The sequence below is a fragment of the Panthera leo genome, chromosome C1 (assembly GCF_018350215.1).
Source record: "Panthera leo isolate Ple1 chromosome C1, P.leo_Ple1_pat1.1, whole genome shotgun sequence".
Classification (NCBI taxonomy): Eukaryota; Metazoa; Chordata; class Mammalia; order Carnivora; family Felidae; genus Panthera; species Panthera leo.
In genome coordinates, this window is record NC_056686.1 from 105,553,134 (window position 1) to 105,580,783 (window position 27,650).

The 27,650-nt window shown below is 48.2% G+C and overlaps 1 protein-coding gene and 1 long non-coding RNA gene across 3 annotated transcripts in view; one reads left to right on the top strand and one right to left on the bottom strand.

Moving 5' to 3' along the window:
* Window positions 1-1,078: 1,078 nt before the first annotated feature.
* Window positions 1,079-12,788, bottom strand: LOC122228717. The gene is made up of 4 exons (XR_006206718.1): window positions 12,388-12,788; window positions 9,363-9,503; window positions 7,269-7,455; window positions 1,079-1,854 (listed from the first exon to the last, which is right to left on the bottom strand). It is a non-coding gene; the product is annotated as an uncharacterized LOC122228717 (long non-coding RNA).
* CGN (cingulin) overlaps window positions 3,122-27,650 on the top strand; it is a 34,362-nt gene continuing 9,833 nt past the window's right edge. The window contains exons 1-10 of one of the 2 annotated variants that reach the window (XM_042953982.1): window positions 3,122-3,224; window positions 19,201-20,077; window positions 20,759-20,859; window positions 21,013-21,082; window positions 21,194-21,286; window positions 23,176-23,303; window positions 23,903-24,035; window positions 24,370-24,582; window positions 25,031-25,179; window positions 25,390-25,522. In XM_042953982.1, coding sequence (XP_042809916.1) covers window positions 19,214-20,077; window positions 20,759-20,859; window positions 21,013-21,082; window positions 21,194-21,286; window positions 23,176-23,303; window positions 23,903-24,035; window positions 24,370-24,582; window positions 25,031-25,179; window positions 25,390-25,522 — 1,884 coding nt within the window. In that variant the 5' untranslated portion in view covers window positions 3,122-3,224; window positions 19,201-19,213. Of the gene's footprint in view, window positions 3,225-13,067; window positions 13,146-19,200; window positions 20,078-20,758; window positions 20,860-21,012; window positions 21,083-21,193; window positions 21,287-23,175; window positions 23,304-23,902; window positions 24,036-24,369; window positions 24,583-25,030; window positions 25,180-25,389; window positions 25,523-27,650 lie in introns of those variants that run through there. The other variant, XM_042953981.1, reaches the window with a different exon arrangement.

The window sequence follows — 27,650 nt, forward strand, 5'->3', positions numbered from 1 at the left end:
TGAAGGGGGGGCACACAAGCGGGGGAGGGGCAGAGAGAGAGAGAGACACAGAATCTGAAGCAGGCTCCAGGCTCTGAACTGTCAGCACAGAGCCAGCCACGCACTTGAACTCACTGTGAGATCATGACCTGAGCCGAAGTCCGACTTCAACTGACAACCGACTGAGCTACCCAGGCGCCCCAAAGAGAAACTCATTTTGAAATAAAATAATTACTTTGGAAAAAACAAAAGACAACCAGGGAGACAAGATACAACGAGTATGATTGTAGGATAAAGTAGCCACACACCAGGATAAAGTAGCCACTTCCTAGTGGGGAGGGGAGGGGGTGCGGATGAGATAAGAGGCAGAGAACTGGGGAGAAAACTCTTCAGTTAGCTGCTGTGAGAATGTTGTGTTCTTTTTGTACTTTATTTAACTGGCTGACTCCCTCCTTAAGACCGTGCTCTCCTTGTCCCCATCAATATACAGAAAACCTTCCCTTTTACAGCCTAGAAAGAAAGATGTTTTTCTCCTAGGGAATCAGTTGCTCTGCTAATCTGCTGGTCCCAAGGTCTCATTTCTTAGTTCTCCTGAGGCATTACAGAACTTGAGAGACACCAGTACAATTCACTGAATGGATGGACCCAGCACCTGGTGTCCCTGTCCCCAGGATTCAGTGAGGAATGAGACTCTTGCTGAGGCCCATCCACTTTAAACTTCTCTGAAAAGCTTTTGGAAATTCAAATTTAAGTGGCTAAGGATTTAAATTACTCCCAATTGGTCTCTGTCATCCAGTGTAGTCTTAGGGCTTTTATGCCAGATGATATGCGTGAAACAGTGCTAGATTCTTAATCCTTTTTTTTTTTATATATAATTTTTTTTAACGTTTATTTATTTTTGAGACAGAGAGAGACAGAGCATGAACGGGGGAGGGGCAGAGAGAGAGGGAGACACAGAATCTGAAACAGGCTCCAGGCTCTGAGCCATCAGCCCAGAGCCCGACGCGGGGCTCGAACTCCCGGATCGTGAGATCGTGACCTGAGCTGAAGTCGGACGCTTAACCGACTAAGCCACCCAGGCGCCCCTAGATTCTTAATCCTAAAGAGGCAGAGTTGGTTCTTGATCTTGACTTCCAATTCAGACAGGCTAGAAACTAAAATCCCCGGGGCAGGGATGACAAGTCAGTATTTACTTTGTGCATTGGAACTGGTCTCCTTAATAGAGTACATTCATAAGTAGCCAACTCATTTCCTAAACAGGTGCCAAATTTACCAAAAATCTCTGCAGGATTCCAGGGGGGCCCTGGATGCAAGGGTGCCAGTAATTGCCTTCTAATTCTTTAGGTTTTGGCTCAAATGCTACCTCCTCAGAGAGACTTCTCCAACCATTCTCTATACCTAGTCACCATCATGACACCCCTTTAAAATTTTCTTCATAGCATGTATCAGCATCTTACCAATTAGTTTCTGTCTCTCCTACACTAGAAGAGAATCTCCATGGGGACAGGGATGTCACCTCCTGTGTTCTCCCCTGTATCACCGCAATAATGTGGAATAACGGCTTCCCAAAGGTGGTCACGTCTTCATCCTTGGAGCCCCTAAAATATACTACCTTGCATGGCAAAAGGGACTTTGCAGATGCAATTAAGTTAGGGATGGGGACTCAAAGATGGGGAAGTACCTGGATTAGCCAGGTTGGCCCCCTGTAATCACAGGTGTCCTTCTAAGATGGAGGAAGGAGGATCAGGTCAGTGGAAGAGCTGTGACAACAGAAGAGGCAGCCAGGAAGTGGGAGAGAGGCTTGAAGATGTTGCGTTGCTGGCTTTGAAGATGGAGGAAGGCGCCATGAGCCAGAGTACAGACAGCTTCTAGAAGCTGGAAAAGACAAGGACACAGATTCTCCCAAGAGCTCCTAGAAGGAATGCAGCCCTGCTGACAATTTGATTTTAAGATTTCTGATCTCCAACCCGTAAGATGGCAAATTTGTGGTAATTGGTTACAGCAGCCATAGAAATTCAGCAAACACACTGACTGACCAGCTTCTTTATATCAGGGACCCTGGCCTCTAATAAAAAGGTACCAGGGCGCCTGGCTGGCTCCGTTGGGGGAGCGTGTGACTTCTTGATCCTGGGGTCATTGAGCATGAGCCTCACATTAGTTTTAGAGATTACTTAAAAATAAATAAACTTAGAAAAAATACTTTGCAACTTTACCGTGTTGTACAGTAGCAAAATGTGTTCGTATTCTTAATCTCATTTTATTTTCACAATTCTTATCCTTATTTTATAGACAAGGAAACAAAAAACTCAGTTACCCAAAGTCCCACAGCTTTTAAGAGACAGAAAGTAGGTACAGAACCAAAATCTTTATCTTCTCCTTATTTTGCGTAATGTATAATTATCCTTACATCAACAATGAAGGACAAATAAAAAAAAAAACCATTTACAATCCTTTCACTCTAATAGACCAACCAGCTTAATTTTTCTATGTCTCCTTCCAGGTCTCATCTACATAAATACACATTTTCAAAATTTTTGTGATTGGGGGTGTCGCTCAGTCAGTTAAGCATCCGACTTCAGCTCAGTTCATGATCTCACGGTTCATGAGTTCAAGCCCCACATCAGGCTCTCTGCTGTCAGAACAGAGCCCACTTTGGATCCTCTGTCTGCCTTGCTCTCTACCCCTCACCCCCTCAAAAATAAACATTAAAAAAAACTTTGTGATTGTAATGTGTGTGTGTGTACACACATATACATGTAGTTTTCATTTTTTTGTTTAACATTATTTTATTGCCTGAGTGTGTCAGTTTGGGTCCTTGGGTAAAGATGCTGAGACAAAGTTAGGAATGTAAGGAGTTTATTAAGGGTAACACCTGTGAAAGAGGGAGGAAGCAGGACAGGGCAAGGGGACCTCCAGTCACCATGCAGATGTGACAGACCCTCAGCCCACCCAGGACAGAGATCGGCACAAAGACTGCCAGTTACAGGAGTGCCATGTTGAATGGAAATGGCTGGATGCTAGGACCCAATCACACTCAGTCATTGGCTGGGGCTGCCAGGGAAGAGTGTGCTTGCAACTCGAATGTAACAGTGCACCCTGAAGGTGCCGCAGCTGGAAGGAGGGGAGGCTGCACTTCTGGCAGCTGAACAGAAAGTACTCTCTTGGAGGGAATCGACATGGGCACCTCCCTGGCTGCTAGAGCCCACCCGTTGTGTCCTGTGGCTTCACTTCTCCCTGCACATTTGGTAAGTGTTCCAGGGGCCTCTCCTCCTGAGGAGGAGCTTGGAGGCTGACGGTATAAACTACGGTCCCCACCGCTGCTATTAGTCCCAGGGCTGCTGCCGGTACTCCTTGTTTCCTTCCTCCCCTCTCTAAATCTTCCTCGCCCTCAGCCATCACCTCTACTGGTCTCAGTGGTATAGCCACTTGGTGCCCAAACCCTGATTCCGGAGGGATCTGAGGGGTCTGAGGACCCTTTGTAGGCCAGGGTTGCTGTACTTTTCCATTCATGGTCATAACTAGGCAAGGGAGGACCGGAGTGCCCGGGTAGGGTACATCCCACTTTACTGGGATGCTGGTAAGTTACCAGGACCTCCATCCTGCCCCAGATTTGTTTGTTTAATTAAAAAAATTTTTTTTAATATTTATTTTTGAGAGAGAGAGAGAGAGAGAGAGAGAGAGAAAGAATGAATGTGACTGGGGGAGGGGCATAGAGAGGGGGACAGGGGATCTGAAGCAGGCTCCGCGCTGACAGCAGCGAGCCTGATGCAGGGCTCGAACTCATGAACTGCGAGATCATGACCTGAGCCAAAGTTGGACGCTCGACCTACTGAACCACCCAGGTGCCCCTGTCCTGTCCCAGCTTTGTAAGAGCAGTCGTATCTCTTCCCTGATTAGGGTCAATTACCCCTGATAACACAGTAGTTTCTTGCCCTACCCTATGCTCCCTGTACATATATAAGGAGTCCAGAGTGCCTAGGTGGCAGCCATGGTTTGTAATTTAATGGGATCCTTCTGGAAAGAGTATGCCCCTTTGTGAATTAGAAGTTCTAATCCTGCAGAGCTCAGAGTTGCAGGAACAGGAAACACAAAATCCCCCAATAGGTCACTGAGAGTGATGGTAAGTGGGTCTATGATCTGAATGTTTGCATCCCTCCAAAACTCATATGCTGAAATCTTACTACCCAACATAATGGTGTTAGAAGTGGGGCCTTTGGGAGGTAATTAGGTCATGAGGGCAGAGCCTTTGGGAATGGGATCAGTGTCCTTACAAGAAGAGGACCAAGTAAAGCCCACTCCTCCTTCTGCCATGGGAGAACACAGTGAAAAGAGAGCCATCTATGTGCCAGGAAGCAGTTACCAAACCCCAAACTTACTGGCACCATGATCCTAGACTTCCTAGTCTCTAGAACTGTGAGAAATAAATGTTTATTGTTTATAAGCCATCCAGATGGTGGTATTTTGTTTTCGCAGCATGAACTAAGACAGTGGGGCTACTCCTTTCCTGCCCCAGGCCCCACTCAGAACTGGCCATCTTGTGTGGCACCTGGTGTATGGGCCAGAGCAGTGTTTCTAGAATAGAATGTGTTGCCTTCACAATATGAGGAGGCCTCTGAAGTTCTCTGATTCCTTCTTTGTTGTAAGAGATACAAGATGCAACAATTTGTCTTTTACTTTGGAGATGTCCTGGCGCGTCCCTTGAACACTGGACTCCTGAAAACTTCACTGTGGTTTTGACGTGGTAGGCCCCCGAATCTTTGTTGTGATTATCTTCCACATTCCTCTGGAGCAGATGGGTCTTACTGAGGCTTAGAGTATGCAAACTACTCCTCATCCTGACTGATCAGCATGACGACATCAACAGATCAAAGTGATGTTCTGCAGGACGTCCAAACAGTCCTGTTTCTGACTAGATGGGGTGAATCCATTGTAAGCTGGACGTTAGTCAGGATTCTATTTATTACCTGGCCTTCATAAGCTCTACTCAACAGGGTGGGTGAGATGATGCTTTGGGTCTCCAGATATCAAGGTCAACTCAGGTTCTGTGACCAACAGCCCTCAAAATGCCTGGCTGTTCTCCTCTCCTGTGTTTACAGTCACTTGAGCAAAGAGTCATAGATCCCTTTTTGGAAGGGCTGGGGAATTATTGTAGCACATACTTACCACGGTATTGCCAGTCTTGGAGGCCTGGCCACCTCTTTAACCAATGAATTTTGGATCTGAAAACTGACTCAGGTTGGCAAGCTAGAAAAGGGATCATGAGTTTTTACTGGGACTTCCCTCCCTAGGTTCCTGCTTGTCTATTTCTTTCAATTACATATATTCAGTAATACCTGTGCTTTGATCTTGCCCCCAGGGATGCCGTGTTCTATTAACCATCTCCACAGCTCTGTGTCATGCTCCTGGGGCTGTCACTCTAACCTTGCCAGTCATTAGGATAATTGTAACCCTCCAGGTTTCGGCAGTTAAGTGTTAAGTGCTGCCCCTTGGCCTCTATTGCTTTGGGACTCCTTTACCTCTGTTGCTATAGAAGATAGCTGTGACAGTATCTCCTCCTGTTAGCTCTGGTTTGCACAAGAAAGCCACACAGAGCTTCACAGTGATGCTGGTAGTACCTTCTCCAGCACATTCCTGATGGCCTTGGTAAAGGAATTCCTAGAGACCTTTTATGGAACATCGTGTGGTAGAGCTTCTGGCCTCTCATAACAACTGATTCTAGTATGTGCCCACTACACCGAGCTATGGCAGTCTAGGGAGATGCACTTCACTCACCAAGGCTCCTCCGTGTTTTTAGGAGCCACTGAGGCAGGTCTTTACCAGCAAGTTAAATTCTATCCCAAGAGTGGGCCCCAGTGAATAAACTGTCTGTATCTAGTCTTGTATTTCAGCTACTTGGTTAAACGCCAACCCCATAGATGGGGCGCCTAGGTGGCTCAGTCAGTTAAGCGTCCGACTTTGGCTCAGGTCATGATCTCGCGATTTATGAGTTCGAGCCCCGCATGGGGCTCTGTGCTGACAGCCCGGAGTCTGCTTCGGATTCTGTGTCTCCCCTTCTCTCTGCCCCTCCCATGCTCATGCTCTGCCTCTCTCTGTTTCTCAATAATAAATAAACGTTAAAAATTTTTTAAACACCAACCCCACAGATACCCCCCAAATCTTACCAGTATATGCTGGCTAGTTCTTATGAGTGCATAAGTTCTTATACAGCACATGCAGTCCTGGGGGTATAGTTCCTTTCTTCCCTCGTTGGGACCAGCATGTTCCTGTTAGACTATGCTGTAACTTAACCCTAAGTAAGTTCTTGGCAGTCAGGAGAAGGGTGGGGGCAGATTCTGGCAGGGGAGAGGCCTCTGTAGTGTCTTTTCACAAGGAGGGAGTGCTGGATCTTAATAGGGAGGTTGGGCTCCTTCTTAAGGCTCTGAGGGTTTAGAGGAGTGTGAGAGCCAAAATTTTGGGATGCACCACTTACACACCTCCAATTCCATGTTACAGAGTTCTGGGTTTTCCCAACCAAGGCTCTGACCTTGATTACAGATCTGCCTCCTGGAACTCTATTAAATCCTGTGTTTGGTCTTCAGCTTTTTTTGCTCTCCCACTGCTATAGATAAGGGCCTCTTTGTAACCCATCAAAGAGGCTGTTGGCCTTCACAGTTAATTTTCAATGTTTGGTTACTGCTCTCAGCTTTTCGTTATCTCTTGGCAGGGCTCAATGCAACTTAATAACAGCCAGCCAATTCCACTGTCCCTGTATTCACTACTACCCCTCCGCCTTCCCCACATGCCTGAATTGTTACACCACAGGAACATTTTCCCACTGTACCATCCGTGAAAGCAACTGGGTCGCCATCTTGTCTCAGACTATCTAGCCCACATACTATCTGGGAGGGGTTCTTACTGCCAGCCAGGCAGTGAGTAGTGCAGTTCCCAAACCCCATCTGACTGCCTGCTTTTTCAGACCACCCTGGGAACCAACCTGAGTCAATTCAGGCGGTCTGGGAAACAGATGCTGAGGCAACATTAGGGGTGCAAGAGGTTCACTGGGTATTAATGTCTATGAATGAAAAAGGGGAAGGAAGCAGGAAAGGATACAGAAGGCTCTGATACCCCTGAAAGGAAAGGACGTAGGAAGCAAAATTGGGTAAGGAGAACCTCATGATGCAGATCCTTCCAAGCTCCAGTCAACCCAATGGAAAGCTCCAGAACAGAGTGTCTGGTAGAGAAGTTTCATAGTGAGCAGAAATGGCCAAGCCCTAACCCCCATACCAGGCCTGGGGACAGTGGGGACTTACCTCTGACACTGTAATGGATCCCAAAGGTGATGTATGTAGCTGGAGGCTGACAGCTGCCTGCACACCAGTAGTTGAATGGCAGATTCTTTCGCTAAGGGAGATCTGAGCCACACGGTCCCCATGGCTGCCACACCAGGTATTTTGTCTCGGAATTCAATGTTATGTCCATATATCCTCTTCCCTCTCTCTGTATTTGAGATGTACATTCAAAAAAAATAAATTCACATAAAGAATCTAAGCAAATCCGGCAGTTGGTGGACTGTGCCGAAACTCTCTGCCACAATGGACTGGGAGGGAACTTGGGGCTTGGGGAATGTGTATGGGTTTACGCTGCCAAGCTTCTGCCTCCTTCACTGATGAGGAAAGGGAAGTAAGATGAGAGGTGGAATCAGCTGTTGTTTGGGTGTGTGGAGGCAAGCTGGCTCTCTCATCAGAATGGCATCTTAACAACTCAGAAAAAAAATTATGCAGAAGGAATCTGTTCCTTTTAATTTCCCTTGGAATTGAAAATATCTAGTCTTCCTGCTCTTTTTTTTTCTCCTTTGAAATGATACTCTTATTTTGAATGTATACTGGAGATCTGGACATACTGGAATTTGGTTGCTCAGAGAGTTAGAGGTGGGGCAGCAGGGAGGACAAATGGGTGAGCAAGTGTGAGATGACACAAAAAGCTTGGGGACGGGGTTGTCCCTTGTTAGGGATCATCTCTGATTAGGCCTTAGGCTGAAAAGGTTGCTTGGAATGCTTTGTCCCAAACAGTTACCTTGTTATAATATACATCAGATATGGTTACACTTACTCATGTTCCCAGCCCTCTAGAAGAGAGGAGTTGGAAGACAGAACATGACTTTTTTTTTCCCCTCCAAGAAGCTCAAAGAAACGATGTAATTATGAAATCTGGGATCATCTTAATATTTCAGAGCAAACGGTGTCCCAGAGATTTTAGGAGACGTGGCTAATACTATAGATTTCCCAGAAGTAAAACGTGAATACAGGTCTCTGGCTCCTGACTCAGGGCTCTGCCTCAATGATGTCCACTCATAAAATCTCTGTGGAATGAGCGGAACACATGAGTCAGAATGAAATATCTTTGGGGGACTTTTGGGAGATCCTGAACCCAAAGGTTGGAAGAGTATATCAAGTGAATATATAAAGCTAACCTTTCTTACTATCTTTCCTAATAACACTCATAACAGAAATTTTACTCAACCAGGAAAAGCCCCAAGCCTTAGTATAATTACATGTCATTATTGCTCTTGGAGAGCAAAATACTTGTAAACAAAGCTCCAGAAAGACATGATGAGTAGTGTGTGGAAGGACATCAGGGTGAGTGGTCCCTTTCTTTCTCTCCCTTTGCTACCACTGCAGGGCAGGGCTTACCTCAACCAAGTCTTGCCATTGCATTCTTCATATTGACCCTGACCTAGATTAACCCTCTTTTTTTTTTTTTTTTTTTTTTTTTTGAGAGAGAGAGAGAATCCTAAACAAGTTCCAGGCTCAGTACAGAGTCCAACATGGGGCTTGATCCCATGACCTTGGAATTATGACCTCAGCCAAAATCAAGAGTCAGATGCTCAACTGACTGAACCACCCAGGCACCCCTAGATTAACCCTTTTAAGTACTGCTACCTTCTCACTCAAAAACCTTCAACAGTTCTCCATTACAAATAAAGCCCACATTCCTTACCTTGATATTCAAGGCCTTATATAATCTATTCTATAATCTACCTCTCCAGTCTTATTTCCCACTATGTCCCTGTCTCTTTGATGAGGCTGCAGGGTCTCTTTCCAATTCCCACAACAGACATTTATGCTTTCCTGCCCCAGGGCCTTTGCACAATACCTGGTCCTCATTCTTCCTCCCCTTCACATACCTATTTACTCAACACTTAGATTAAATACTACCCTCTTCTAGTTGAAAGGGAGGCTTTGTGGTAGCACTTCATTTGAACCATTTATTTGGCACTTATTGTATTCTCCTGTAGAACAGTTCTAAAACGGTTTACAAAGTCTCCAGCTCTCAAAATCACCCTTTTCTCTGGCAGGTCAAAAGACATGGTGAACTAAAGTGATCTTCAACTCCCCACTCCTTACCTGGTCTTCCAATTTCAGTTCCACAGACTTTTCCTTTTCCTCTAGGTCCAGGCTTTGCTAACTCACACACACTCTCCCTTATTTCTTGAATCTTGCTAGCTCTTCTGGCTTATTCTCAAAATATAACCAAGTCTCTCCTTCCTAAAAACAAAATAAAACAAACGTAAAACTTCCCTTTTATTTTACCGTTTTTCTTTAAGTCAAGGTACCCTTTCCTTCTCTTGATATATAGTACTTCTGTCATTGCAGTCTGAGCTGAGGGTCTGCCCTCGACTGAAACTTACATCTGGGAAATCAACCATAAATTCAAAATGTCAAATTCCCATCTCTTCTCCTACTCCAACACCTCTCTTCCATGGACTTTTTCACCTACCTCTCTGAATCCTCTCTCAGTGATTTTTGTGTTTCTCCCATGTGTTCCCTATTTTTAAAGGTTCGTTCTTTGGTCCTCTTTGTAAACTTGCATATCTCTGAGGATGATTCTTGGATCTGTTTCTACTCCTAACTTCTCTTTTAAGCTTCATTTCCAGTTGTTTGCTAGACTTTTTTTTTTTTTTTTTTTTTTTTTTTTGTGGATGTCCACCTACTTTCCAACATGGCAAGTTCCAAAGTTAATTTATTATATTCTTCCTCCTCTGGATCCTCCCCAGCTCCCTTTTGTCTCCTGTCCTTTCAATATCAGCCAGTGGCATCACCTTTTTCCAGTTATTTATCTTTAGTTACTCTTCCTGTGCAGCCCTCCCTGCCACTCCTTAGGGATTGGCCAAAGATTTAACAGGTGGTTTTTTTTAATGTTTATTTTTGACAGAGAGAGAGAGGGAGAGTGAGTGCATGTGTGGAGGAGGGGCAGAGAGAGAGGGAGAGACACAGGATCCAAAGTAGGCTCTGTGCTGACAGCAGAGAGCCTGATGTGGGGCATGAAACATAAGATCATGACCTGAGCTGAAGTCAGAAGCTTAACCCACTGAGCCACCCAGATGCCCCTAACAGGTGATCTTTAAGGCAACCATTTGCTTTAAAGTTGTTAGTGGTAGTTGTTGTTAGTGGTAGTTGTGATGACCTGGGAAACTCAGGAAAGAACAGAGGAAAGAATTTGGTTCCAAATTCATTTCTTGGCGAAAACTTCTCCAATTTACCTAAAATTTTCTTTTGTACCACTTCACAAAAAGTACAATTACCCACTTGAACATACAACGATGTAATTCATTCCTTCTTTCGGAATATTATATTTCCTCTGATTTCCTACCATTGCCATATTTGTAAACTGGCCAGTTTTTCAAATTGTAATATTTCTTTTTTTTTATGTTTATTTATTTTTAAGAATGAGAGAGACAGAGCCTGAGCAGGGGAGGGGCAGAGAGAGAGGGAGACACAGAATCCAAAGCAGGCTCCAAGCTCCAAGCTGTCAACACAGAGCCTGACTCCGGGCTCGAAATCACGAAACGTGAGATCATGACCTGAGCTAAAGTTGGACACCCCACTGACTGAACCACCCAGGTGCCCCAAATTGTAATACTTCTTAAGGAGAGGGGACCACAAACTCAGGACAATGACCTTGGTGTCACCTTTACCGCCTGTGCCTGATGGTGTTGTCCCTCTGAGATTGAGTGCTTCCTTCAGGAACAGACACTGATGGTGACTCTGAGGCCTCCTGGTTTTTCCTTGCAATCTGTGGCCAGAATGCTGGGGTGGGGTGTCTCTTTTTACCACCCTAACTTTGTGTTTACTAGTTTACCACAAATACACTAAGTATCCTAATTATTAAGGGGTTACCCATGAGACTTTAGGCATTTCCACTTTTCCAGTGTCTGGATCAATTAACAATCTCCCATTGCAAATATATATATACACACATATGTGTATATACATATATATATATATATATATATATATATATATACACATATATACACACACACATATATATGTGTATATATATACATGTGTATATATATACATATATATATTTGCAATGGGAGATTGTTAATTGATATATACATATATCATATATATACACATATATATGTGTGTGTATATATATATATATACATATATATGTGTGTGTGTATATATATATATATATATATATATATATATATATACATACACATTTTTAAAATCTTCCCACTGGTCTGGAGATAACACATCCAGGAGGGGTGTTTCTTCTTGGTTCCCCACCCCACACCTCTTCGCTGTCTCCTCCCCTAGGCAGTGGCAGGTTTGAGGACTCTAATCCCTGTAGAGGCTTCCCTAGGAATGCAGAGACTTTGCATCCTAGCCACAGAACTGGTAGGTGGACTTTATCCTCCAGGACCCACACCTAGCTACGCTGAGATGAGGGCGGGGGGGGGGGGGGGGCGGATAGGAAATGAGCGCCAGCGAATGCACCAGACTGTCAGCTGCATTTAAGATTCCTCTCCAGGGGCGCCTGGGTGGCTCAGTCGGTTGAGCGCCGACTTCGGCTCAGGTGATGATCTCACAGTCTGTGAGTTTGAGCCCCGCTCAAACTCCGTGCTGTCAGCTCAGAGCCTGGAGCCTGCTTCCGATTCTGTGTCTCCCTCTCTCTCTCTGCCCCTCCCCCGCTCATGCTCTGTCTCTCTCTCTCTCTCTCTCTGTCAAAAATAAATAAACATTAAAAAAAAAAAATTCCTCTTCAACCTGAAATAGGTACAGAATAAATATTTGCTGAGTGAGAACAATATTCAGCGCCCAGCACCCCTAAGGTAATCTCCTTTTTACATATGTCTCCGGTTAAAATCTAGGCAGCTAGCTGTAAGGCTGTTGACCCACAGCTAGCCTATTAGCAGGGGGCCCACAGTTTGCTGAGCCCCTGACCTGACTTTACTCTTCTGGGGTCGGGAGCAGTCTCTCCATCTCTCGGAAGTGGATTCACAACCTAGGGTTGAGTCCCCTTTTGTTTAGAGTGAGGGTCGTTCCTATTCATTGCAAGCTCACATCCCCCTTCAAAGTAAAGTTAGATTTATGTTTGCCCAGTTCCCATTCATTCTACAAATTAAGCGCCTACTGTGTGCCGGTCCCTGTTGCAGGCATCCGGGGTTGCGGCGAACAAAACAAGAGATCCTTCCCCTAGTGGAGCTTAAGGTAGGACGAGAGGCACACGATGGATACGATTAAAAAATTAAATTATATAATTTGGAAGATAAATCCTACGGAGAGAGAGGTTCCAGGCTGGACAATGATTTGTGGAGGCCAGGAGAGGGGGGCCGCAGCTCAGGCTGCGACACGAGCTGAGGTCGCGGGGCGCTGGCGGAGCGGGGAGACACCCTGTGCAAAGGGGCAGCGGCGCAATCCGGTCGGTGCGGACACAGGTGAGGGCACACAGCGGTGCAGACGGGGGCCCCGCGGAGCAGGGCGCGGGGGAAGGGCTGCCTCCCACCGAGGCCAGAAGATGCTCCGGCGCGCGGCTCCCTCCTGGGGCCCAGCCGCACCGACCGCGACGCCCCCAAAATGGCCTCCCGTGCACCGCCCCCCAACCCGCCCGCCGGCCCACGTGACCCGGCGCTCCCACCCCGGCCCGCGACCCCCGGTCCGGGTGCCTAGGGCGAACGGCCCCGCCCCCCGCGGGAAAAGGACCAACCAGAGGAAGGGAAAGGCGGGGCGGGTGGTGACGGCCAATGCGGGTGGAGCTCCGGAGGGGAGTAACAGGTTGGTGGCGCCGGGTGTAGGGGGGAGGACAGAGGGAGCGCCGAGGGCCTGAGGGGGAGGGCTGGCGAGCCGCGCGTGCAGCTCTGCCTGAGCCCGGGAGCGCCGAGCCCGGCTGGGGTGAGTGGACGCCGGGGGGGCAAGCCCTGAGGGGCGGGGCGCGAGGCGACCTGGGGTCCCCTCTCACAGGGTACAGGTGCTGAATGCAGAGAGGAGGAGGGGACGTGAAGCTGGGGTGGGAGTACCGATGACGAGCGGGCTGCTGCTCTCCGGTGCTAGGTCCAGGTGCCTGGGACTGTGCCAGGGGAGGGGCACCTGAGCAGGTGCCTGGGACTGTGCCAGCGGAGGGGCACCTGAGCAGGTGCCTGGGACTGTGCCAGCGGAGGGGCACCTGGGGCCAAGGCTGCCCCCAGAACGTGAGAGAGTAGCAGGGCCTGGTTCTCTCTGGAGGTCAGACGTCGTCCTGGCTGCAGAATTTCTCTCGGAGTCCGCGGTGTTCGGGGGAAGGAGTTAGTCTCAGCTGGGGTCGCCTGGGCTGCCGCCTGGGCTCAGAGACGTAAGGGGGAAGGCGCCCAGAGGTGCTCTTTCCCTGAGCTGCCCCCACCCCGCACTGCCCTTCTGAGCTGGCGCTGTCACCTCCCTTCTGGCTTTGAGGTGTGCGGTCTCGCTCTAACCATTCACCTCTAGGTGAAGACGCTGAGCAGTAGAACAAGACGGCACCCCCATCTCCTTGAGAAGTGTGAAGCCTTTCAGTTCCTATCCCCCTTTGCCTTCATGCCTGGGAGAATTTTGTCTTCCTCTTGAGAGAGTGCTCTCCAAGAGAGGGATATGAGGAAGCATAGGTCTCTAGGCCTACAAAATATGTAGAAACACTTTCTTATGGGGCCCCTTCCTGGGGGCTAATGTCAAACACCCCCCCAAGCACACATACTTTCATCTGTGGTTCTCAATGGGGCCACTGGGTGAGGTTTCCGCACCTAACCAATTTCCCTGCTGCCTCCCAGCAGAGCCCACGTTAACTCCTTGAAACCCTACTGTGCATCCCTGACTCCCAGACATGAAGGCTGTCAGACTGGCAGTAGGCACCATTGGTGTGGGCCGTAGGCAGGACTCTGTAGGAAACCACAAGACTAAGGGAGTAGCACCTCTAAGTCTCCAGGCTGCATGAGAGGTGCACATTGGGGCCCAGACGAGACTTCTGAGGCAGATTTCCTTGCCTTAGGCAGGTAAAGGAACCAGAGCCAATCTTAGGTTGGCCCCTTTGATGCCCTGCCGGAGGAAAGATGTAATTGGGAAATAATTGCAACTGCTGTGTTATCCACAGGCTGCTGACACGTGCCTCTGCACCTCTTCTGTCATCCTTGATATTTGGGAGTGGGGGGCTGGTTCTAGAAAACTGATAATGCAGAGATTTCCCGGATTCTAAGAGGATTCTGGTTTCCTAGAACCCTTTCTTCTTTCCCCAGGCTGATCTGCCTGCTATCAGCCTGGTGGGAGGTGAGGAGAGGGTAAGGCTGCTGTTTTTCATGCTGGGGAGGGGAGAACTAAGGGCCAAGGAGTTGGCCAAGGCACATGTGGGATCAGGAATGCAACTTTGGGAACTTGAGAGGGAGGGGTAAGGGACGCTGAGTCTTCCTGTCACGCACTGGTCTGACACTCACCAGGTTCTTTGTGCCTCTGTTCCTTCCTGTTCCCTCTCTACCTTATGCCTCCTCCTTCAGAGCCTTGGCCTTGGCATCTAGGCTGGACAGTCCCTGCCCATGGTTTTGCCCCTTGTCCTCTGTGGTGTGGAGTTTCTCTGGTCTGCTTTATGAGCTGCCAGTGGAATCCTTCTGGCCCTCCCCTTCCCCTTGCCTCTCAAACCAGTCCAGCCAGTTTGCAGGGCCCAGTTTGTCATTGTGTTTTTTCCTCCGCTGGCTAAGCTGCTCTAGCCTGGCTCTCAGGTTTCAGCTTTTTCAGTGGACTGAGCCAGGGGTCCACTTGAGGTGGTTCTTTTTGATCCACGTAGACCCTTATTGTCTTTGTAATTCTTTCTGAGAAAATAGCCATTGATCAAGGTCACTGAGCTGTCCTATTCTGTTTTGACCATTTGCTTCCCTCGTTACCTCTGAGGAGAGTCTAATCTCCATACCTTTCATTCTTCCACCTTCTAAATCTGCCAGTTGGGTATGTCTAGCATGTTGCTTGGCTCTGTGTGTGTGTCAGTTCTTCCTCTGCACACCCCAAACCTCCCCACCCCCCACTTCTTGCCAGAAGTCGAGAGAATGTCACTCCTAGTTGGAAGCCAGATGCTTATGGCTGGGCCAGAGGTGACAGATTTGGGGCAGGGCAAGCTAATGAGTAACTCAGGGAGAAGTGCCTGTCTGGTACAGGTGCAGGGTATCCTCCCCCTCCTTCCGGGCAGGAATGGCAGAGGCAGACAGATGAAGCTGACTTAACTTGTGGCCTGGGCTCTTCCCAGAGTACATTTGGTGAGGAGTGTCCTGGGCACATGCCAGAGGAGGGAAAAACAGGGGCAGGCAATGAGAGGGAAGGCTCTGTACTCCATGTTGCTTGGCACTAGATGGCTGTTTACCTGCCTCTGGGGCTTACCTAAGACCTTGGAGCCGGCTGGCTCCCCTGGCCACGCCCCACTGTCCTCTGTAACTGAAGGCGGATAGGTTTCGGGTTTTCCGTGTTGAATTATTTAAAGCCCTGCTTTTCGACCCACCCCAAAGATCACTTCAGTCCCGCTGGCCCCTGACCCACCTGTCCTGGGTCTAACACTTGGTTGAGGTTAAGGAGTCACTGGGACCAGGGGCACGTTCAGCGCTGCCTCTGCATGACTTGGTGCTCTTGTGTGGGTGAGGGGCTGGGCGCTCTGTGGGCCTAGCCTGGGAGCTCCTTGACCCGGATCTGGAAGATCAGTAGATGTACTGACAGAGTCGAGCTGCATTATGAATAAATCATGTGACTTCTGAGAGCTGGCAGTCTAGGCACATCTGGTTCCAAAATTATGATCGAATGGGGCAGGGAGTCCAGGCTAGGAAGAGGTCCTGTCACCAGGGCAAATGAGAAATGGCTGTGAGGGACCCTTGGGCAAATCTCCCTACTGCTGTGAGAGTCTGCCTTGGTCTAGGATACGACCTTTAACAAATATTTATTGATGTGCACCATGTCACCAGGCCCTGGGGCCACCGGAGTCAGCTGAGAGCCATGATCTTTGCCCTCCAGGAGTTTATAATCCAGTGGAGGAGACAGACAGGAAACAAATCATCACCCTAATAAATATAGAAAAATAAACTGAGGCAGGGGCACCTGGCTGGCTCAGTCAGTAGCGCATGCAACTCTTGTTCTTGGGTCGTAAGTTCGAGCCTCACTTTGAGTGTAGAGATTCCTTACAAATAAAATATTTTTTAACATAATTAATTTAAAAATATTTTATTTTAGAGGGAGAGAGAAGGAAAGAGAATCACAATCATTTTTTTATGCTCAACTGACTGAGCCCCCCACATGCCCCAAAAATAAAACCTTTAAAAACAAAAAACAACTGATGGGCACCTGGGTGTTAGTTAAGCATCTGACTCTTGATTTTGGCTCGGGTCATGGTCTCACAGTTCATGAGATCGAGATCGAGCTCCACATTGGGCTCTGCTCTGTAGGTGGAGCCTACTTGGGATTCTCTTTCCCTCTCTCTCTGCTCTGCAACCCGCCCCCCCCCCCCCCCCCCGCCATGCTCTCATTCTCTTTCTCTCTCAAAAAAAAAACCAAAAAAAAAAAACAAAACTGAGGCAAATTCATTGAAGGATGACTATAGAGCATATAACATGGTTCTGACCTAGTTTGTGGGAGGGTCTGGTTGGGAAAGGCTCTGAGGAAGTGACATTCTTCTGTGAAGCAGGTGAAGCCAGGAAGGTCTTGGTGGAAGGAACAGCATGTACACTGGGTAACATTTGTTGTCAGCTTTGTGACAGGCATACACTGCTAGGTATGTTTCATGTTTCATATCTTGTCATTTTCCCTCTTTTTATTAAAGTGGAATAAATAAATAAAGTAGAGTAAATAAAATGCAAAAATCTGAAGTGTAGAACTTGATAAAAAATTTTTTTTCCATTCATTTATTTTGAGAGAGAGGGAGGGAGGGAGGGAGAGAGAGAGAGAGAGCACGAGGAGGGACAGAGAGAGAGGGGGAGAGAGAGAATCCCAAGCAGGCTCCCACTGAGCGCAGAGCCTGACATGGGACTCGAACCAATGAACTGAGAGGTTGTGATGTGAGCCAAAATCAAGAGCTGGGCACTTAACTGACTGAACTACCCAGGCACCCCAAACTTGATAAAATTTTTACACATGTAATTATTGTTTAATTCTTACAGATATTACCTTATGAGGTGTTATTATTATACCTGTTTTACAGATGAAGAAACTGAGGCTCAGAAAAATTATGATTTGCTCATGGTTATATAATATCAAATGAATATATTCATTCATATATTCCTGGGTTCCTTTTCTTTTAAAAAAAATTTTTTTTTTTAATGTTTACTTATTTTTGACAGAGAGAGAGAGAGACAGAGCATGAGCAGGGGAGGGGCAGAGAGAGAGGGAGACACAGAATCTGAAGCAGGTTCCAGGCTCCGAGCTGTCAGCACAGAGCCCGATGAGGGGCTTGAACTCACAGACTGCGAGATCATGACCTAGGCTGAAGTCGGATGCCCAACTGACTGAGCCACCTAGGCACCCCATTTCCTTTTCTATTAGATGAACGGTTTGTAGAACTGACCCCTTGTAGCTTCTTTTCCGGTCCCATCTCTTACTTGAATTCTAACAAAGGACCCAGCCAACTAAATGTCCTTCTGTTTGTTTGGAGTATCTGAGGTAGGTTGAAGTCCTCCCGGATGCCTGAGTGGGCTCCTTTAGTTCAGGGTAGCTTTGAGGTGTTCATGAAACTCTTGAGACTCTGTGGACTATTTCCTGGGGGGTGTAGGGGCATTGCTTTCATTGTTCCCTCCAATGGGGTCTCAGAACCAAAACGGTGAAGAACTATTGCCTGTAAGGGCTCCTTCCCTCCCTGGAGGGGAAGGGCTGGGAATGCTAGGAATGTTCTTCCCACCAAGCCCTTTCTCACCTGGAGCTAGGCCACTCCCTTCCCCACTCACCCCCAGTTTCCTGGGCTTCCTAGCATATCTACAGTCCCTGAAGGGGGCCTTGCCAACTTTCCTTGGCCCAGGGCTCCACTGGGAGGTTGGGCTGGGTACATTTGTGTGTCTGTCTGGCACATTCGATGCCCCGCCTCCAGTGTGGTGCCAGTCTCCAGTAGAGATTAGTCGCAGGGCTGGGGAAGCTGGAGTTTTTATTTGCTTGAAGGAGAACCTGCCCTCCCCAGTTGCTGGAGCCAGAGCGTACCTAGAATACATTCCATTTTGCTGACTCTAATCTTAGGCTAATGTGGACCTGAGGAGTTGGCCCATGGGTGGTCTTCACTCTGGCCCTCTGGTGGGACAACTCTGCCTAACCTAGGGCCCCTTGGACTGGAACTCCTAAATGTTACTTAAATCTTTTTTTGAATAAGCAATACATTTATATGGTTCCAGACTTAAAAAGGACAAACAGACACGCAGTAGAAACCTAGTTACTCTCCCATCTCTTTCCTCACTCAGCCCTCAGTTCCCTCAACCCAGAGGCATCTCTGCTATTCTCCCAGAAATGGGAGGGCATACCTTATGGGTCTTCCGTACTTTAAATGAGCTCTGGGAGTGGAGGGCCCCTTTTATCCATTAGGATAGAGGTATCTGTTAGGTAGGGTTTGGGGTTGGAGGAAGCACATCATGGTATATGTGTATGTGCGAAGGTCAAGCAATCATTAAACTCTTGACAAAGCCAAGCTCACTAGGACTGTATTAGAGGAAATGGATTCTTCTAAGTCAGTGGGTCTCAAAATCTGGAATCTGGACCAGATGTATCAGTATCATCTGGGAACTTGTTAGAAATGGCAAATCCAGACATACTGAATCAGAAACTCTGGGGATAGGGTCCAATAGTCTGTGTTTTCATAGGCCCTTGAGGTACTTCTGCTGCTCAGATGAAATGTGAGAACCACTGTTGTATATAGAAGAAATGACAAGGCAATGAGCCCCACAAAAGCTGGACAAGTGTTTCTACTTCCAGTCTCTCAGCCTAAACTCTTTTCTTGATTTTCTAGGACCCCTTTTTTCATGGAGCCGGCATCCACCATGGCTGAGCCCCGGGGACCTGTAGACCATGGAGTCCAGATTCGGTTCATCACAGAGCCAGCAGGGGATGCAGAGATGGGCACCCTACGTCGTGGTGGGCGACGTCCAGCTAAGGATGCGAGAGCCAGTACCTATGGGGTGGCTGTGCGTGTGCAGGGCATTGCTGGGCAGCCCTTTGTGGTGCTCAACAGTGGGGAGCAAGGCAGTGACTCCTTTGGAGTCCAGATCAAGGGGGCCAACAACAGAGGGGCTCTGGGAGCTCTGAGCTCCAACTCGGAACCCCCGGAGCACTCCTACTCTCACGCCAAGGAGTTTCCTGCACGCTCACAAGGCAGCGTGTCTGATGAGGAGTCTGGGGACCACTGGAACGGAAGGCTGCTCCGATCCCGCTCCCAGGCTTCACTGGCAGGCCCTGCCCCTGTGAGTCCGAGCACCCGGAGCACCAGCCTGCTGGAACTGGCCCCTCAAGGAGCTTCCGCAGAGACCATCGACACCGCTCCCCTGTCTTCAGTGGACTCTCTTATCAACAAGTTTGACAGCCACCATGGGGGGCAGACCCGGGGCCGGACTGGCCGGCGCATGCGGACACTGCCCCCCGAACAGCGCAAGCGGAGCCAAAGCCTGGACAACCGGCTCCCACGGGACACCCTTGAGGAACGGGAGCGTCGGTCCCCCAACCACTGGGCCCCTAGCACAAAGCATGACAGTCACATGGGCAGCTCCAAACAGTCGGTCCAGAGCCAGAGCCCACTTGGTGGCTTTAGCCGTTCCCGTCAGACCCAGGACTGGGTTCTTCAGAGTTTTGAGGAGCCACAGGGGAGAGTCCAGGACCCTGGCATACTACAGGTCAGACCCCAGTTCCCTGTGGCTTCTGCTTCCTGACCCACTAGCTGCAGGACCCATTGCTGATTCAAATAGCTAAAGGCAGAAGGTTTCTACTTTTGTCCTCCACTATATCCTTCTACTAAACAGATGATATTCTCATGAAAATGGAACGAACTATGAAGTCAGCCTTCACAAGCATGAGAGTTACTTATTACTGCCTGGCAATTAACTGTGCTCGGCCACTAGCTTTTGCTAGGTCTGCAGAGTAAGTAAGGCGGGCCTGGTAATCGAAGCAGCACCCAGTGCTCCTGTCACAACTCCCGGCTTTGTCTCCCACTCAGGAGTGCAAGTGAGTCGGGGAGCAACTTCGTGCAGACGCAGTTAAGCCTGTTTTAAAAGTAACTCATTTACAAATTCTAGACCTGAACTATCATTAGTGACAGATAACTTGTGACACAGTTCACAGCTGGTTGAGGTCTGCTTGTCAAGGAAAATGTGGCTTGTGGCAGTAGTGAGAGGCATACTCTGCTCAGATGTCTCCTGGGCTTCCTGCTCAGGCCTCAGCAGTCTCCTCTTTTCCCCACTTCAGGCTTGTTCATCGTAGTGGAGGGCCCCGTCTCCCACCTGCCGCTGCTGCGCCATCTGAACGCCACACACGCTCCTGGCTTAATCTTCCTATTTCTCTGGGTTTATGTTTTGCAGTTCAAGTCAACTCCAGACCTGCTCCGAGACCAGCAGGAGGCTGCCCCACCAGGCAGTGTGGACCACCTGAAGGCCACCATCTACAGCATCCTGAGGGAGGGGTGCGTGGGGGCCCTCCCAGCAGGGCAGTCACATACTTCCCTGCTCCTCCTTCTAGTTTCGTTCCCCATCTTCCTTGCCCTTAGCTCCCCTTTCCCTCATCTCTGCTGCCTCTTCCCTCCCTTAAGCTTTGCTTCTGTTCTTTCATCCTCCAGAAGCTCAGAAAGCGAAACGTCTGTGAAGAGGAAGGTCAGTTTGGTGCTGGAACAGATGCAGCCCCTGGTGGTGAGTGGCTGCTTCCTGGGGGGGGGTGGGGGTGGGGGGTGGACAGGGCTAGGGCCTTTGGGGACTGGGGTCTGGATGTGGACTCATCCCTTCCCACCATATCCCTGGCAGATGCCTTCTGGTTCCACTAAGGCCCTGGGCGGGCAGGGGGAACTCACCCGAAAAGTGGAGGAGCTACAGCAAAAGCTGGATGAAGAGGTGAAGGTGAGGGGAGATTGGAGACGCAGGGGGAATGCGGGACACGGGAGAAACCGGGGCCTGGGCTGCTCTTCCAAGCAATGGAACAAGCATTCGTGTGTTCTGTGACACCAGAGGCAAGAGTGTGTGCTGGGCCCGCCAAGGACGTCTGGGGTTCTCTGGAGCTTAGGGACAGGGGTGCAGTCATCAGGGCTCTGACCACCTTCCACCCGTTTCCTTTGGAAGTTCCTGTCCCGGCTTTGCTGCGCACTGGCTGTGTATGCCTTGAGCAGATTACTTACCTGAATCCTTTCCATTGACATTATAATGATGGCAGTATGCAATAGCTGTCATTTATTGAGGATAACTTCTTGTAGTAGGTACTGTCCCAGGCAATGCGTCGTAATTATAGGGATCTCGTAAGGTAGGTATTGTGAACCCTTTCATGATGAGAAAACTGAAGATCAGAGAGGTTAAGTGTGTTGTTCAAGACAGTAAGTTGCAGAGAAGAATTTGAAAATTCAGGTCAGTCTTATGCTAAAGGTTATGTATTAAAAAAATATAGACTGCTTCTACCTCTCAGGGTATTGCCCTGAATGTAGTTGGTGCTCAGTAAGTGTTGGATTTTAATACCCCTTGTTTCCTGGAAAGCAGTATAGTGTCCTGGTTAAGTGGTCAGCTGTGGAGTCAAACTGAGTTCAAATCCTGATACCTTAACTTGTTGGCTGTTACCCTGACCTTAGGCAGGTTCTTTAAATGTTCAAAGCCACTCTTTCCTTAACTGTAAAGTGGGAATAATAATTGTACTATATTACTTACCTATGGCTGTGTAACAAATTACCTCAAAACTTAACAGCTTGAAATAATCATCTTCTGGTGTCTGAGGGCCCAGAATCTGGAAGCAGCTGAGCTGGGTAGTTCTGCCTCAGGGTCTATTATGAATTTCCTGGCAAGGTATTGGCTGGGGCTAGTCATGAGAAGACAGTGGGTGTTGGTTGGAGGCCTCACCTCCTTGCCATGTGGACCTCTTCATGGGGCCACTTGAGCGTCCAATATGGCAGCTACCTTTCCTCAGAGTGAATGATTAAGAGAGAGGGTAAGGATTGGAGGCTGCAATGCCTTTTTAGGACCTGGTCTCAGAAGCTACACATCACGTCTTCCTTTTCTGTTTGTTAGAAGAGAGTCCTCAGAGTGCCTGGGTGGCTTGGTCGGTTGAGCGTCCAACTTCGACTCAGGTCATGATCTCACTGTCTGTGGGTTCAAGCCCCACGCTGGGCTCTGTGCTGACAGCTCAGAGCCTGGAGCCTGCTTCGGATTCTATGTCTCCCTCTCTCTGCCCATTCCCTGTTCATGCTCTGTCTCTCTCTCTCTGTCAAAAATAAATAAACATTAAAAAAAAAGAGAAGAGAGTCCTCAAGTCCAGCCCATACTCCAGGGAAGAGGCTTCACCTTTTTTTAAAAAAATTTTTTGTTTTTTTAATGTTTATTTATTTTTGAGACAGAGAGAGACAGAGCATGAACGGGGGAGGGTCAGAGAGAGGGAGACACAGAATCTGAAACAGGCTCCAGGCTCTAGGCTCTGAGCTGTCAGCACAGAGCCCGACGCGGGGCTGGAACTCACGGACCGCGAGATCATGACCTGAGCTGAAGTTGGATGCTCAACGGACTGAGCCACCCAGGCACCCTGAGGCTTCACCTTTTGAAAGGAATGTCGAGGAATTAGTGGATGTACTTTAAACCATCGCAAGTCCCAAGGCTTGTGAAAAGTATTAAATGCAGATAATAAGCACAGGGTCCCTAGTACAGCGCCTGTCATTTAGGGAGTGTCATTAAATGTTAGACGTTCCCATTACTCCTCGTCCTTCTGAGAGGTTTTTCCTACTCTCCACCTGTTTTTCTCTCCTTGCCTTTTCCAGAAGCGACAGAAGCTAGAACCCTCCCGGGTTGGGCTGGAGCGGCAGCTGGAGGAAAAGGCAGAAGAGTGCAGCCAACTGCAGGAACTGCTGGAGAGGAGGAAAGGGGAGGCCCAGCAGAGCACCAGAGAGTGAGTGCCGCCGAGTATGCACGTGGGGCTGTTTGGGGACCAAGGCCAGATGGAGGTTGCCCCTGGGTGAGAGAGACAGGGGGAAGTCTCTAAAAGCAGACAGAGACAGTTTAAAGATAGGACCTTTCTCTTTACGTTATCGGTCATGGTGGTGGTGTCTGAGTTGGGTTACCTGGATTTGCCTCTCTGCTTCAGGCTCTAAATCTGTAGAATGGGTTAATAATAGTACCTACCTCACAGGATTGTTCATTCAGCACATGTTTTGCCGTGAATACTGTGTGGCAGGCAGTGATCTAGATTCCTGGGGTACATCAGCGAACCGTTCAGATGAGGAGCACTGCTCTCCAGAAGCAGAGCTTCTAGTGGGAAACAGGGCAGACCGTAAATAAAGAACATATTAGGTAAGTACATTTGCAGCATGGGAGAAGGTGATAAGTAGAAAGGTTAAAGCAGATCGGTGGGCCGAATGGTGGAGGCACAGTGGAGGCCTCATTAAGATTTGAACAGAGACTTTAAGGAGGTTTAAATGAAACGATACACATAAAGTATTTAGAAAGCTGGCTGACACCTAGCTTGATAACGTTATCTATTGTTATTAGGCTCCAGAACATGAAGCTCCTTGTGGACCAGGGTGAAAGGGTACGACACAGGCTGGAGACCCAAGTGATGGAGCTGCAGGACAAGCTGAAGCAGGCCCAGGGGCCGGAGCCTGCTAAGGAGGCGCTAATGAAGGTGGGGGCAGGATGGCTCCCCCTGCCTCTTCTTCCTGTCATCTGGAGCACCTTCAAATCTGCTCACTCACACTTTCCCCAACGCATGGGCAGTAGGTAGCTGATTACAGGTACCCCTTAGCGTGCTTTCAGACAGACTCAAAGGTGGGCTGGGGTTAGATCCCAGAATGGTGAGTTTCCTTTTTCCTAAATAGGCATCTCAGAGGCCCCTCACACCTGGTACTGAGTCTAACATGTACAAGGTGCTCTGTCAGTGTATCTGATCGGCTGACTGAATGAATAGCAAGGCAGATCCTATTACAGTCACCCCTGTACTTCCACCCTCATTTCCCCAGGACCTGCTAGAGACCCGGGAGCTTCTGGAAGCGGTCTTGGAGGGCAAACAGCGGGTAGAGGAGCAGCTGAGGCTGCGGGAGCGGGAGCTGACAGCCCTGAAGGGGGCCCTGAAGGATGAGGTGGCTTCCCGTGACCAGGAGGTGGAACAGGTCCGGCAGCAGTACCAGCGAGACACGGAGCAGCTTCGCCGGAGTATGCAAGACGCAACCCAGGCATGTGGCCAGAGCAGGGGCCACCAGAAGTGGCCACTCCCCGCCCCAAGAGGGGCTGCCGTGAGGCCTTGGTATTTTGAGACTTTTCTAGTTGTAACTGCAACTCCTTCTAAAAGATACATGTGAGGTGTAGTGAAAACCTTGGCCAGGAAACCTGCAAGGGCAGAGAGAGGGAGTGCAGGGCAGGAGTACCGTGAGGGTGTGTGACCCAAGTCCCATGGGGAAATAACTGGGGGGAAGGGGGGGCTTCATCTAAACAACAGTGGGGTGGACTGTGGCTTGGGAAGAGCTTTCTGCTAGCATCACATCAGGCACCGCTGGGGGACAAGGGTGTGCAGCTGGTGTGGTGCCCTGTGTGCCCAAGCCTCCCTTTCTACACACTTACACTTTGATCTGAAGTGCATTTTTCCCTCTGAGCCTCCTGGCCCCCAACTGTCCCCTTCTCTAGGATCATGCTGCATTAGAGGCTGAAAGGCAGAAGATGTCAACCCTCGTGCGGGAACTGCAGAGAGAGCTGGAGGAGACATCGGAGGAGACAGGGCATTGGCAGAGCATGTTCCAGAAGAACAAGGAGGAGCTTAGAGCCACCAAGCAGGAGTGAGAACTTTGCCTCTTTCCCGGGAATGCTTATCCATGATTCCTACATCCTGCTTCCTTTCTACCCCTGCTGTGCCCTTCACTCTGCTGACAGTGGGTGCCCAGGCTCCTGGCCCCTGGGGAGGTGGTTTGCATTGTCCTGCTAACCTCTCCCGGGCAGGTGGTCTGAACTTGTTCCTTTTCCCTTTTCATTCACCTGACTGGGCTCAGACTCCTGCAGCTGCGGATGGAGAAGGAGGAAATGGAAGAGGAGCTTGGGGACAAGATGGAGGTCTTGCAAAGGGAATTAGGGCAGGCTCGGGCTGGTGCTGCAGACACTCGCCAAATGGAGGAGCTCAGGAAGGTACTTGGAGGGGTGCCTGGGTGGCTTAGTTGGTGGAGTATGGGACTCTTGATCTCAGGATTGTGAGTTTGAGTCCCATATTGGGTTCAGAGATGAAAGAGAAAGAAAGAAAGAAAGAAAGAAAGAAAGAAAGAAAGAAAGAAAGAAAGAAAAAGCAAGCACTTGGAATTGGAGTGTGGAAGGGCAGGTTGGGCTGGCAGACACTGACCGGGCCTCTACACTGTTGTGGCTGCCTCCTATGTGCTTGGTTTTTAGGACCTGTTTGGCCGTATCTCTGCCCCACACATTCTGATCCAGCTTGGCTGCTCTCATTAGATATACAGGTTTCTACTGTAAAGGACTTTTGGTGGCCAGATTGGTGGCTGCTGGCTACCTCCCAAGAGACCTCGTGGGGAGCAGCATTTAGATGGATTTGTGAAACTTCAGGGTCATTTTTGCAAGCTTGGAGTTTGGTCAGATAGCAAGAGTTGCTCTGTTTTGGAGCAGTGGGGGGTGGGGGGGGTGGGATATGGACTCTTTACCTACATCTATGAAACAAACATTTATAGTTAGAATGCCAGCTTATTAACTCGTAATGTGAAATGTTGTCACACAGACTGGAATACTTGTATTGGCATGGCATGCTGGCCTACTTGGGAAGCCAAGTTGTAATTTGAAGGCTGCTTAGAGAGTATAGCATCCAGACCAAGGGAATTAGATGTTTTATCATGCACGGATGTTTTATAAATGATAAAGTCACCAAATTAAAGTAAATATAAATAATTTCTTCATATTCTTTGTATTAGTTTATGAAGGACAAGAAAGCAAGTAATTATTTTGGATGATTTAGAAACTTAGAAAATATTTTTGCTAGTATAGAGAACTGGCATTTATGGCCTCCTGAAGATTCTTCTAGGTTTATAATCTTTGATGCACTATGCTTGATATGTAGTTGGTGCTTACTTAACAAGTATTAATTGATCAATGCTTGTGTATCATGCCTTTACCGTAAGACTGCCTAATTTTAACCAAAGTAACCGTATTAGAGTAAAGAAGTATAGTTGTGATGCTTTTCCAGGTAAATAAAAGTCTGAGCTTACACACATATTTGGTAGAGAAAAACATAATAAACCAAAACCAAATATACTTCGGTGGCTGTGAAATGAAAAGTGCTCTTAAATTTTTACTGTATTAATATGAAGTTAACAAAAATTAAGGATAGTCTGAAGTCTATTTGCTATATTAGTCTACATAATTCCTCTGGACAATCTCAGTTCATTGATCATGCTAGATAAAGCTAAAAAGCTAAAAAGTAATAACCAGAGCTTCACTTACTCATATGTGAAGTATGTTTTATCTGTACTTAATCAATAACAAAGTATATACATTAGGAAAACAGACCTTGTCCAATGTAGACCATACACTGTGCTGTTTTTCTTTTTTTTTCAATTTTTTAAAGTTTATTTATTTATTTTGAGAGGCAGAGAGAGACAGAGAGAGCGAGTGGGGGAGGGGCAGAGAGAGAGGGAGAGAGAGAGAATCCCAGGCAGGCTCTATACTGTCAGTGAAGAGGCTGACGCAGGGCTCAAACCCACAGCCTGCAAGTTCATGACCTGAACTAAAACCAGGAGTCAATGCTGAACCGACTGAGCCACCCATGCGCCCCTGTTTTTCTTTTCCTTTGTAGTTTTGTTAGTGTCTTACATTGAAAACTCACAATATATTATATAACCTTTCAGCCTAATTATGGTAATTTCTGAATTTCAGAAGTAACAGCTAAAGAACTAGAACCAGAGTTCATATTTTAATTTTTTTCTCCCACCCCTCCTAATTTTTTTAAAGATTTTTATTTTGAAATAATCTCTGTACCCACTGTGGGGCTCAAATTTACAACCCCCAAGATCAAGAGTCACATGCTCTGCTGACTGGGCCAGCCAGGTGCCCCAATATTTTAATTTTTTAAAAAAGAAGTAGGGGCGCCTGGGTAGCTCACTTGGTTAAGTGACTCTTGGTTTTGTCTTAGGTCATGATCTCACAGTTTGTGAAACTGAACCCCACATTGGGCTCTGTGCTGATAGCATGGAGCCTTCTTGGGATTTTCTCTCTCCCCTCTCCCTACCCCCCCCCCCCCCCCACTTGTGCTCTCTCT